The sequence below is a fragment of the Chenopodium quinoa genome, unplaced genomic scaffold, assembly GCF_001683475.1.
Source record: "Chenopodium quinoa cultivar QQ74 unplaced genomic scaffold, ASM168347v1, whole genome shotgun sequence".
Taxonomy (NCBI): Eukaryota; Viridiplantae; Streptophyta; class Magnoliopsida; order Caryophyllales; family Amaranthaceae; genus Chenopodium; species Chenopodium quinoa.
Genome location: NW_018744718.1, coordinates 2,421,042 through 2,433,633, shown reverse-complemented (window position 1 = coordinate 2,433,633; position 12,592 = coordinate 2,421,042). Strand labels below are relative to the sequence as shown.

Below are 12,592 nucleotides of genomic sequence, written 5' to 3'. Positions count from 1 at the left end.
TTTACACGATACTTATTCTTTGATCTTATATGGTCATCACTAGCAATGTCAAACGGACATTAAAATTTGTACTATTACAAGGCTAACCATGACCTACATAGAGAACAAAATACACCCAATCACCCACCAATTAAATCCACCATAAACCAGTCAATCGATCCCAATCAGTGACTAGTTAGTTTGGAAGACTTGGGTGAGGAGAAGGGAATCTCCTCTCCTAAATTGTCACTAACAATGTGTAGGCGTCGTTCGAACGCGCCCACGTAAGCATGTTGTGAATATGCTTGGTACTCATAGAAAGTGGGAATTAACATATACGATTAGGTATAAAACAAATTAGGGAGCCGCCTACAAGTTTTTAAGGAACTTGTAAATCGTTCATGGATCATTATAAGGCAACCACGAATAAGGGACAACGATAAGCAATAACGATTGACCAATGAAGGACTACCGAAGGTTACACCCTATTCATAATCCATGGGATCACTAACTCCATATGATTCGGAACCACGAAAAGGAGGATCGGAGATGATGGTACAGAGAGAGTCATGGAGTCATGAAGTGAGGTTGATTTGCTGTAGTTGTGAAGACATTGTTAAGTTTTATTAGCTTTTTGGTTGATAAAGATTCATGAGCAATCCTTTGGGGGGTTGGACCACGATGCGTGGTGAAGGTGTGGAGAGAGAGAGGATTTGATGGACAAATTTGTGGATTTCGAAGTTGTAATTAGATGGGAGGAGAGAGATTGCGGTGTTTAAGGAGGGATTGTTGAAGATTGAGGAGAGGATTTGGTTGCGTATAAAGCGTTTTTGGTTGGGGTTTTGGGGTGGTTTCCTGGGTTGTGGTTATGGCAAAAAGTGGTATTGGTTGGTGGTTTTCAAGAGGAAGGTGGTCGGCTAGGGTAAAGGGGAAAGGGAGGGGGTCGGTTCGGCGAGGGTGAGGGGTTCCAAGCGGCGGCGGCTGGGGATGAGGGGAGGGGGAGAAGGAGATGATGGCTCACTGGTGTTGGTGAGGGTGATATTTGTTTTTTATTTTCTTTTATTTTATTTATAAATCAACTTAATTATCAAGTAGTTAGTGAGAGTTATGAGTAATTAGAAGAATGAAGGGGAAATTAGTGGTTAATTGAGTGATTAGAGATCTCAAATTGTGTTCAATAAAAATATTTTACAATTTGGTTTATGCTTGTCAAAATTTTTTTATAAGATTTTCTAAATCTATTCTATTAACTATTACTAAAACAAAACATGTTGACATCATTAAAGGACACATGTCCCTTTTTTTTTCTTTCAAATTTTCATGATTAAATAGATACAACACTTCTTCCAAAATAAATGAATGAAATTATGATTGTACTATTTTTTCGAATAAAGAATAGGAAAAATTGTCAAAAATAATACAACTTTGAACAATCCGTCAAAAACAAGTCAAACTTTTAATTATTTTTTAATAATACAAACTTTGGGGGTTTTCGCTTTAAACAAGTTAAAACCGATTAGTTACCTCATGAACAGGTTATATGGAACACGTGATATTGTATTTTTTTTTAAAAAACTATTAAACAACTTTATAAGATAAACAAAAAAAATTAACTGCCTAAATAAGTTGTAGGTAAAATAACTTGTTTAAAACGGATATCTCACAAATTTTGTTTTATTTAGAAATGATTAAAAAATTGACTTATTTTTAGCGGATCGCTCAAAGTTTGTATTATTTTGGACTATTTTCCTAAATAATATCAAACAACTATTTTAAACAAATAATAACTATTTAATTTGTGCAACACACGGTTTAAACTAGTACAAAAAAAGAAAATTGTAAGGTTTTTTTTCCAACAAAATAGTTTATATAGAGTAAATGTTTTATTTATAAAATTTCCAAAAGTCATTAACGTTAGACTTTGGGCATCTCCCGCGCTTTTAAGCTTAACTCAACCAAAATGGCGCCTTTCACTGCCCAAATGCTCATAGGATTTCGAGGAGAGAGAAATTAACCAGAATTTGAAGAAGAAATGGGAGTAGAAGCTAAGGAAGAACAATGGAAGCAGAAATTTCCAGCATTTCCATACAAACCCTACTCCATTCAACTCGATTTCATGAACTCCCTCTATCAATTTCTCGACAATGGCGGCATTTCCATGCTCGAAAGCCCCACTGGTAAAATCCCTTTTCTTCCTTTCTAGATTATTCTAGAATGTTATCGAAATCTCAACAATTTCGGGTGTTGCAGGTACTGGGAAAACTTTAAGCATTATTTGCAGCGCATTGCAGTGGGTCGTCGATCGGAAAAATCAGCAAAAACCCAATTTAGGGAATTCATGTCCGTCTGATGATGAACCCGATTGGATGCGAGAATTTGTGGTAAATAAAGAAAACCCAGTTCAGGAGAAGAAGAAAATTGGGGTTAAGTCAAAAAAGTTCACTGAGGCAAATCGTCGAACAGGTGGTGTGGGTGATTTGTTCGGCAATGAGAGTGGAATTGGGAAGAATGAGAGGGTTGAGAAGGGGGGAAATGGTGAGGGAAATGATGGGAAATTGTTGAATGATGATGATGAGTTTTTGGTAGAGGAGTATGAGAGTGAACAAGAAGAGGAAGAGGGTGGGGTGTGTAAGAGGAAGGGTTCGATTAGTTCGTCGAGTGATGAGGATGAAGAGGATAAGTTGGATGGAGAGGAAGAGGGGTTGAAGGTTTTCTTCTGTAGTAGAACACATTCACAGCTTTCTCAGTTTATAAAAGAGTTGAATAAGACTGTGTTTGGTTCTGAGTTGAAGGTTGTCTCTTTAGGTTCTAGGAAGAATCTCTGCATCAATCAAGGTATACAGACAATACAGTTGTCCATGATTTATTTGCATCTTCTGAGTTACATCCATATTCATCTTATAATTTTAATAAATAATTAACTTTTTGATCCTGAATCCTGGCAAAAGCTGTCAAGGATTATCTCTTTTAATTTACATTGAGCAACTGTGCATCATATATATGAAATTATAGCATCGTCTAATGTTACTGAAACCTGCAACTTTTTAACATATTTCTTGCAAATTGCCATCATTAGTTATACGAAACCAATAAGAATAAGTTTTTCTTAGATGGAGTCTTGTGGCATTGGGGGTTTCTCACTGTATTATGATAATGGGAGGAAGTTTGTTCGTTTTATATTTAGCTGTGGCCTGTATTACATTCCTGCTGCTTGGTGGCAAAGTTGTATTCCATGTTTCTTAATGTTTTGCAATGTGGGATTTTCTTTATTTATGTTAATTCAGAGGTGCTGAAGATTGGTAACCCTGCTAGCATCAATGAACGTTGTTTGGAGCTGCACAATAGTAAGAAAAATGGAGGTTCTAAGATCAAGGTGTGTGATATCTTGCTATTTAGATTTGCTTTTTCAGCTTATCCTGCACTAGAGATCGGTGAACAGTTATTTTGTGCTGTCATTATACCTCATCAACTCATCACTAGTGTATATAGTACACTCTATTATTTGAACTTTTGAATGTCACTTATAATGGACATGTCAGTTGTTTGATCATTTGCTTAGTCTACATGTATTTGTGAAAGGCAACTATATGATATTGGCTTTCTAGAGCAAATACTGTCACATTGGTTTTCAATCTCACATGTGAATGTTCTGGTACTTGATTCTAAGAGAAAAAGTTTATTTGGCTAAAATGTCCTTCCTTAGAGGGTGGTGAGCCTCATATCAAATGAATCCCCACCAGACTCACACGACACAATAAATAGCCTGGTAATTATACTCATTCTAAAAATCCACTACTTAGTACTAATTTTGAATCTCTAAATTATGATGGCACTACGACTATCACGGAGTTGATTTATCCAATATTATATCCATTTTGATTTCTCATGTCTTTTCTTGCTTTATATTAAGTAGTGTCAAACTTGGATATTAATCAACTAAGTTGCTGATAGTTTCCTGGATAAGATTTATATGTATGGTTTATTTTTACCTCTTTGTGGATAACTGGATAATCATTAATTATCAGTTTGAAGGTTCCATGTGTTTTTCTCTATGGAACATCATTCTAATATCAAGAGTTTGCAGAGCCTCTTCACTTGATGTTTAATTTATTTGTTTTGTTTGGGGCAAGCCCCATGATGCATGTCTGAAGCTGCTGCACTTTTTGCTGCTTTCCAATTTAAATACAACCTTTTTGTTTTGCGGGAATTGTGTTGAATGATATTTCTGTACATTTTTGCATACTTATGTTGTTACCTATAAGATTTATAACCATATACACTTTATCCAGAGATAGGTCAATTTGAAACCTCTAAACAGTTAAATGCTTAACTCTGACATGGCACCTGCTGATTTCAGAAGCTGGAGCCTGGAGGAAGTGTACGGCGGACAAAGGCTTCTGCAGGCTGCCCAATGCTTAGAAAACAGAAGTTGCAAAAGGATTTCGTGAGTGATGTCTCTCAGCAAGAGGCTTTAGATATTGAAGATCTTGTTGATCTTGGTAGCAGATTAGGAACTTGTCCATACTATGGCTCAAGACGTATGGTTCCAGCAGCGGATCTTGTTGTGCTTCCTTATCAATCTCTATTATCGAAAGCTTCTCGTGAATCCCTTGGAATAAATTTGAAGAACAATATCATTATAATAGATGAGGCTCATAATTTAGCTGATTCACTTATCGGCATGTATGATGCAAAGATTTCTTTGTCACAGGTAACTTTTTCCTCATTCATAGCCCTATTAGAGTATTAGCACCAGAATTCCTATCATGAATTGGCCGTTCTTTGGTATTGTTTTGAATTGGACTACTGGAGCTCTTTACATACATAAAAAAGAAAATGACAAATTTTTTTACATCAGTTTAATTGCTTTAGGTTATAAAATTCAATTAATTTTGATTTGTCTTCTATTCAGTTGGAAAACTTGCATCAATGCTTGGAGAATTACCTTGAAAAATTCCGTAGCCGTTTGGGGTCTGGAAATAGGAGATATATCCAAATCTTAATGATCCTGACCCGAGCTTTCATGCAAGCTATATTCAATGAGGATGAAACAAATGATAATGTAACTAGCAATGCTGTTGATAGAGCTACAAAAGGTCCAAACGAATCATCAGTGACAATAAATGATTTTCTATTTGCTTTGAATATCGACAACATCAATTTTGTAAAGCTCATAAATTACGTTAAGGAAAGCAACATCATTCACAAGGTGCGCAAATGTTTGCAGCATTATCTTATGCATGATATTTTTTGTGTTTCCTTGCAATCTTGTGTAGCTTACTGTCATAGTTTAATGCTCAGGTCAGTGGATATGGAGATAAGGTTACATGCTTGGAGAAGCAGATCCCTGGAGATTCTATCAGTAAAGAAGGGGGAAGTACTTTGTCTGGATTTCGGGCACTACTTGATATGCTATTATCATTGACAAATAAAAATGTTGATGGGAGGATAATAGTCTCAAAGCTGAGATCAAAAGGACTGTCTGAGCAAGATGGATTCATCAAATATGTTATGCTCACTGGTGAAAAGATTTTTTCTGAGGTTTGCTTAACTTACCTTCCATTGCTTTCTACTGTTACCTTGTGGTGTGGTATTCATGGTTGGATAGGTTTAGTTTGCTCCTCTAAATGAATGATGGCCATTTTGTAGATTGTAAATCAAGCTCATGCAGTTGTCTTGGCTGGAGGAACTCTGCAACCTATAGAGGAGACGAGGGAGAGACTCTTCCCTTGGTTACCATCAGAGAGTTTGCATTTCTTTTCATGTGGTCATATCATCCCTCCTGAGAGTATCCTACCAGTTGCTGTATCAAGTGGGCCATCTGGCCTGTCATTCGATTTCAGCTATGCATCCAGAAGCTCGCCAAAAATGGTCCGTCATTTGCCCTCCTATTTCATTTTGCAAGACTGCTATATTGTATTTTTGTAATCCTGAGGACATTGTGCTGAATTTGAAGTCATATCGATTCTTTAAAGTACATATCTGCTCTGGTGTAGTCTTCTTGGTGACCTTAATTTAAGTTCCCTGGAGTTCCTTTTGTTTTCTTGTTGATGAACATTCTTCTTTCAAGTAACTATTCAGCCAAATATTTGAATGCTGAAAGTTGTTCTTTGTTCATGTATTTTGGAAGTGCAGATTGAGGAGCTTGGTCTTATGCTTTGCAATTTGGTGAGTGTAGTTCCTGAAGGAATAGTTGTATTTTTCTCTTCATTTGACTACAAAGACAAGGTCTATGGGGTATGGAGAACAAGTGGCATTCTAAACAGGATTACAAAAAAGAAGCGTTTGTTTAGAGAACCTCGAAGCAGTTCAGATATTGAAGGTGTTCTGAAGGAGTACAAAGATACAATTGACATGCTTTCTAATAAAGCCCTAAGTGAAAGCAAAACATCTCTAAATGGTGCAGTATTATTGGCTGTAGTTGGTGGTAAGATATCAGAAGGCATCAACTTCAGTGATGGAATGGGCAGATGTATTGTTATGGCCGGGCTTCCTTACCCTAGCCCATCAGATATTGAGCTGATTGAGAGAATCAAGCACATGGAAGGCATTGGTGACACCAAATTTACCAACACACTACAGGTTTCAAATAATGACACATATAATGGAGGAAATCTTAATTCTGGGTTTGACATTTTACGACGTTGCAAGCGAAGAGGCAAGGAGTATTATGAAAATCTTTGTATGAAAGCTGTGAATCAGTCAATTGGTAAGCAATATTAGAACTTGACCTATAATTAGATCCTTGCTTTTCAATCTATGTTTATACCACGTATTCCAAACACAGTTTTAACCTCATACATGTATACTTCTTCTCAACTTGCAGGCAGAGCAATTCGTCACATAAATGATTATGCTGCTATTTTGTTGGTTGATTCACGATATGTCTCTGACCCTATAAAGCGAAGTTCTTCACACACAGCTAGCAAACTACCACAATGGATTCAAGACCGTCTTATCTCTTCTACTTCCAACTATGGTGAAGTTCACAGACTGCTACATCAGTTCTTTAAGATTAACAAGAATAAAGTAAGGTAATGTTCAAAACTAGAGAATCAGTTTTAACTTAGCAAACCAAGTACAGGGCGTACAGCCACCTCTGAGATCATTCCCTTGTATAGATAGATGTAATACAATAGGTTTCTTGGCCAGATTCAACGATGACAAGTTTTTTACTCTAGCCATGATTTTTACTTCTAAGGTTGTGTAAGTGTTCATGATACAGTACACAGCTATAATAGCTATAAATCAGCATAATTTCATGGTATAAAAATTGCAAGTCAATGATAAGATCTTCAAACTTAAGCTACTCTGTATGTTAATTCATTCTCTCTCTCTCTCTTTTTTTTTCATTTAATCTTTAAAGCACTTGTCCAAATATGTTGATTTAGTCATTTGAACAAATTTATGTTGTGAATTGAACCTTTGTAACCTTTATATGAACTTATAATCTAATATTATTTGTCATTTTGTACACCTAATTTGAAATTTTAATGTTTTATCTTTTTTTTTGTCGAAAATTAATTTAAGGCTTAAATAAACAAAAGCTGCATGTGAAAAAAAGATTAGTGGGGCGAGGGTGTGCTATGCGGCTCCTAGGGTGTCTCATCTGTTTTTTGCCGAAGATAGTATTTTGTTTGCTAAAGCTACTCCGCAGGAATGTTTGAAGATAGCTGATATTATTAGTATATATGAAAGAACATCTGGTCAGAAAGTTAATCTAGATAAGACGGAGGTTGCTTTTAGCAAATGTGTAACCCTTGAAAGGAGACAGGCAATTGTGGAGGCTCTGGGAATTCGAGAGGTTGAAAGACATGAGAAGTATTTGGGATTGCCGACGATAATTGGGAGGTCTAAGAAAGCCATTTTTGCAATTTTGAAGGAGAGAATTTGGAAGAAATTGAATGGGTGGAAGGAGAAACTACTTTCTAAGCCGGGGAAGCAGTTGCTCAAGCCATTCCTACCTATATGATGAGTCTATTTAAAATCCCGGAGGGCTTAATTGATGAAATACATAGACTCTCATGTAGGTTTTGGTGGGGATCTACGGTTGATAATAGGAAGTTGCATTGGCAAAATTGGGAGAAGTTATGTCTACCAAAGGCAAAAGGGGGAATGGGGTTCCGGGATCTAAAATGTTTCAACCAAGCTCTATTGGCGAAACAAGTGTGGCGTTTGATGTCAAATCCGGAATCTTTAGCATCTAAAATCCTCAAAGCTCGATATTTTAAGAACACTTGTGTTATGGAGGCTAGGAGAGGATATGATCCAAGTTATACTTGGAGAAGTATTTGGGGTGCAAAGGGTTTGCTTCGTGATGGTCTCGTGTGGAGAGTAGGGAATGGGGCTAATATTCGAGCTTGGAAAGATGCTTGGCTAGTTAAGGATGGTAAGCCTATCAGCGTGCAACAACCTAATGGGGTGGAGGAGAATATGCTGGTGCACGAGTTACTTTCTGTAAATGGCAGCGATTGGGATGTTGAGAAAGTCAGGGGGTTGGTGGATAACTCTACTGCTGCTAAGATCCTTGCCACTCCTATTTCCCACCATTAAAGAACGGATGGCAGATTTTGGTGCTATACGAAGAGTGGTTTTTTCTCCGTAAAATCATGCTACTGGTTGGCTAGAGGGGTTGAGGATGGGAATGCTATGGTGGCCGATAATGAGGAGCTCTGGAGGTCTGTTTGGAATATGAAAGGGCCACCAAAAATTAAACACTTCCTTTGGGGGGCGGTGAAAGGTAATCTCTCTGTCAAAGATCGCTTGAAGCAACGTCATATTACTGAGAATTCTTCCTGCCAGATTTGTGGGGCATATAATGAGACTATTATTCATGCACTTTTTGAATGCAAAGCTGCTGCTGAAATTTGGGGTCGTAGTGGATTGTTGGATCAAGTGGCTGATGCACCAACTGATTCTTTTGTGGCAAGGTGGGAATGGCTACAAAGGAAGGTCGAGACCAAAGTGTTGCTGCGTATGGCAGCCTTGATGTGGGCATCATGGCGCTGTCGTAATTTGTGGATTTTTGATGGCGAAGAACCTGATGCGGTGATGCTAGCAGCGGGGTATTTTAAATTAGTGCAAGAGTATGAGGAATATGCCTCAAAGGTTTTTAAACCTTCGGTGCAGCAGGTTCAGGGCAGCAGTGTTGTGGAAATGCCCACCTTTGGGGTGCATCAAGGCAAATGTTGACGCTTATGTACCGAGGGTGGGTTTGGCAGGTCTGGGGGTTGTATTTAGAGATGATAAAGGCTGTCTTATTATGACAGCAACGAAGAGGGTGGAGCTTTTGAACCCCGAGTGTGTGGAGGCACAAGCTGTCCGTTATGCACTAAGGTTAGCTCTTCGGTTTGGGTACTTTAACCTATGGGTGGAGTCAGATGCTATAAATGTAATCAAGGCTATTTCCTCTCATGATGGTGGTCTTTCTCCTATTCATTTAGTCTACGATGATATTAGAGTTGATAGAGCAAGTTTTAATGATTGTTTATTTTCACATGCTAAGAGGATTTGTAACACCGTAGCTCATCTTACAGCTAGGGATGATACGAGTGGAAATGCGGAGTATATTCGCTTTTGCAATTTCCCACAGAGTATTGTAACTTTGTCCGATATGGACTTTTCCTCTTAATATATGAAGCTATATGTCTCTTTTCAAAAAAAAATAAAAAATAAAAAAGAAGATTAATTATTGACACTATTTTTTTTTGAAGAAAATTGTTGACACCTTGATACTAGCTTACTTTGCTTGTACTAAAATTTAAAGTATTGAATAAAGAATCCTGCCTTACTTCCCCAAATTCTACTGCAAACTATCGTCAATTATTTTGAAATGGATAAAATCATTTAGTATAAAGAAGAAATTATGATTTTGAGTATTTTTAAAAATATATATGGAGTATATAACAAAATTATAAAAAACCAAAATATCTACATAAGACTAGAGATTCAAGTTCCCTACTTGGTAAAAAATATACAGATAATATTAAAGATCAGTTTATTTATCCCCTCAAAAAAAAAAAAAAAAAAAAATCAGTTTATTTAAATATTTTTTATAAGGAAATTTATCTATATATTTCATCTATTATGACGCCACATATAATCAACTATTACAAAAAAAAAAATACTCCATATTATACAAAGTTTAAGATAACTTTTAGGCCAAATTAGAAAATAACACCTGCTAAAAACCCCGATTTTGATAATAACACCTGTTGAAAAAAAAGTTTTATTATAACACCTACAAAAATCCCAAAATTTTGGTTTCACCACCCACTAACGGACTTTTGGATGGAAACCGTTAGTGGGGCTCGCCATGTACACGTGTCAATAAGGTATTGGTTTAAAAAAAAAGATAAATAAAAAAAAAGTAAAATTAAAAAAAAAAAAGAAAAACCCCTAAACCCTAACCCAGCCACCACCGGCGGCCGTCACTCCACCGCCAAAGACCCCCACTGCCGCCGGAAACCCTTCCTTCACTGGCGGAATCACCAGCCATCACCCCCACCGACATTAGCACCCCCGCATATCCCCTTCCCCCTTCCCTCTCCCCGAAAAATCACCCCCACCCACCACAGCCCCCCCACGAAAACCACCTAGCCCCTTCGCCCCCTCGTCGAAAACCACCTAGCCCCTTCGCCGAAAACCACCCTTGGAATTATCCTTCACCTTCAAACCGGCCGAAATCGACCTTAGAAGCCCCAAATCTGTCGATTTCGTGGTGGAGGCGAACGAAATTGGCTGTTTAGGGGAATGCCAGTGTTAGGGGAGGAGGTTTGGGGTTATCGGTGTTAGGGGATGGGGTTTAGGGCGGTGCTGGTGTTAGGGGAGGGGATATCGGGCGATGCCGGCGTTAGGGAAGGGTTGTCGGTGTTAGGGGAGGAGGTTTCTGGGGCTGGCTAGGTGTTAAGAGGGTTCCGGCGGCTGGCTTGGCTGGGGTAGGTGTTGCCGGTGGTGGGGCTGGCTGGGTTAGGTTTTTTTTTTAAAAAAAAAATTCTTTTTTTTTAAACCAATACACAGCTGACACGTGTACATGGCGGGCCCCACTAATGGTTTCCATCCAAAAGTCCGTTAGTGGGTGGTGAAACCAAAATTTTGGGATTTTTGTAGGTGTTATAATAAAACTTTTTTTTCAACAGGTGTTATTATCAAAATCGGGGTTTTTAATAGGTGTTATTTTCTAATTTGGCCTAACTTTTATCCGTTTAACACAAAAGATAATGTATAATAATATGCGTGTAAAACGCCAAATTTAATCTAACAAATAACTAAGAAAGAGCCTGTAATAGAAAATAACACGGTCTTCAAAAAAAAAAAAAAAAATGAAATATGAATATCCTAGTGAGTTTAAAATAGCGTAAAAGATAAAATTGTTAAGATACTCCCGCATCAAAATCAGCCAATGAGTATTGAGAAATATAGAAAAATAACCTGGAAATGCATAAGGGTTGACGTTATTCCTCAATTTTTATAGCTTAAACAATCATTATTCAAAATCAAACATTAAAAAATGTGGAAGCCCCAAAACCCTCCATCATCTTGTTCGCACCACCCTTACTACCGCTGCAATTCAACTCCTCGATACAAGTACTCCTCACCGGAGTACACCCCATATTCATCGATGTCATCTCCTAATTACTCACCCGAGTACACCCCTTCTACTCCCCAATACAAACCCAAGTACACCCCGTTGTCTCCATCGTCTCCTCTTGATCACTTGGGTTCACCCGAGTACACCCCTGATTCACCTAAATATTCACCCGAGTACAACCCATTGGCTCCTACATACTCATCCCACGCATCATCGGCGTCGTCTCCTCTTCGTTATTCACCTGAATATATCCCGTCATCTCCGAAATATTCACCCGAGTACACACCGTCATCTCCCAATTATTCACCTCCGAAATATTCACCCGATTACACGTCAACTTCACCCGAGTACACCCCGTCGTCTCCAAAATATTCACCCTATTTATCTCCTACATATTCACCCGAGTACACTCCGTCGTCTCCTACATATTCACCCGAGTACACTCCGTCATCTCCGAATTATTCACCGTATTCATATTCACCCGAGTATACTCCGTCGTCTCCTACGTATTCACCCGAGTATACTCCGTCGTCTCCGAATTATTCACCGTATTCATATTCACCCGAGTACACTCCGTCGCCTCCTACATATTCACCCGAGTATAATCCGTCATCTCCGAATTATTCACCGTATTCATATTCACCAGAGTACACTCCGGCGTCTCCGAAATATTCATCTGGGTACATACCATCGTCCACTCTGGATTGCTCACCCGAGTACACCCCGAAGTCATCGGAGTACACGCCATCGTCTCCTGGATACTAGCGGCCGATGTCTCCAAATTACGAGCCGTGCTAAGCAAGGCACCTTTAATTTGATGTAGGATCTATGTTGCAGATTAGTTCTAATTCAGTAAAACTTGTTAGTTTGTTCACAAATTGTAAAGCAATTTAGTTCAAGAGTTTTCTGTTGTTAATAATTTGTTCAATGTTCATGATCAAACTCTGGATACATTAGATAATTCTTGTAAATTCTCTGTTAATTCCAATATACAACTGATACACAAATACTTAGTTCTACACC

The 12,592-nt window shown here is 38.1% G+C and overlaps 3 protein-coding genes across 3 annotated transcripts; all 3 read left to right on the top strand.

Moving 5' to 3' along the window:
• Nucleotides 1-1,949: 1,949 nt before the first annotated feature.
• On the top strand, nt 1,950-7,284 carry LOC110703358 (ATP-dependent DNA helicase DDX11-like). Its single transcript, XM_021881156.1, has 9 exons — nt 1,950-2,156; nt 2,230-2,814; nt 3,264-3,352; nt 4,337-4,690; nt 4,892-5,188; nt 5,281-5,520; nt 5,629-5,850; nt 6,115-6,688; nt 6,806-7,284. The coding sequence occupies exons 1-9, from the start codon at nt 2,012-2,014 to the stop codon at nt 7,015-7,017; spliced, it is 2,718 nt and encodes a 905-aa protein (XP_021736848.1). The 5' UTR covers nt 1,950-2,011; the 3' UTR covers nt 7,018-7,284.
• Nucleotides 7,285-8,094: 810 nt separating this feature from the next.
• LOC110703114 (uncharacterized mitochondrial protein AtMg00310-like) lies at nt 8,095-8,532 on the top strand. Its single transcript, XM_021880866.1, has one exon. The coding sequence runs from the start codon at nt 8,095-8,097 to the stop codon at nt 8,530-8,532; it is 438 nt and encodes a 145-aa protein (XP_021736558.1).
• A 2,956-nt stretch (nt 8,533-11,488) lies between these two features.
• LOC110703113 (DNA-directed RNA polymerase II subunit RPB1-like) lies at nt 11,489-12,334 on the top strand. The gene has a single exon (XM_021880865.1). The coding sequence runs from the start codon at nt 11,489-11,491 to the stop codon at nt 12,332-12,334; it is 846 nt and encodes a 281-aa protein (XP_021736557.1).
• Nucleotides 12,335-12,592: the final 258 nt, after the last annotated feature.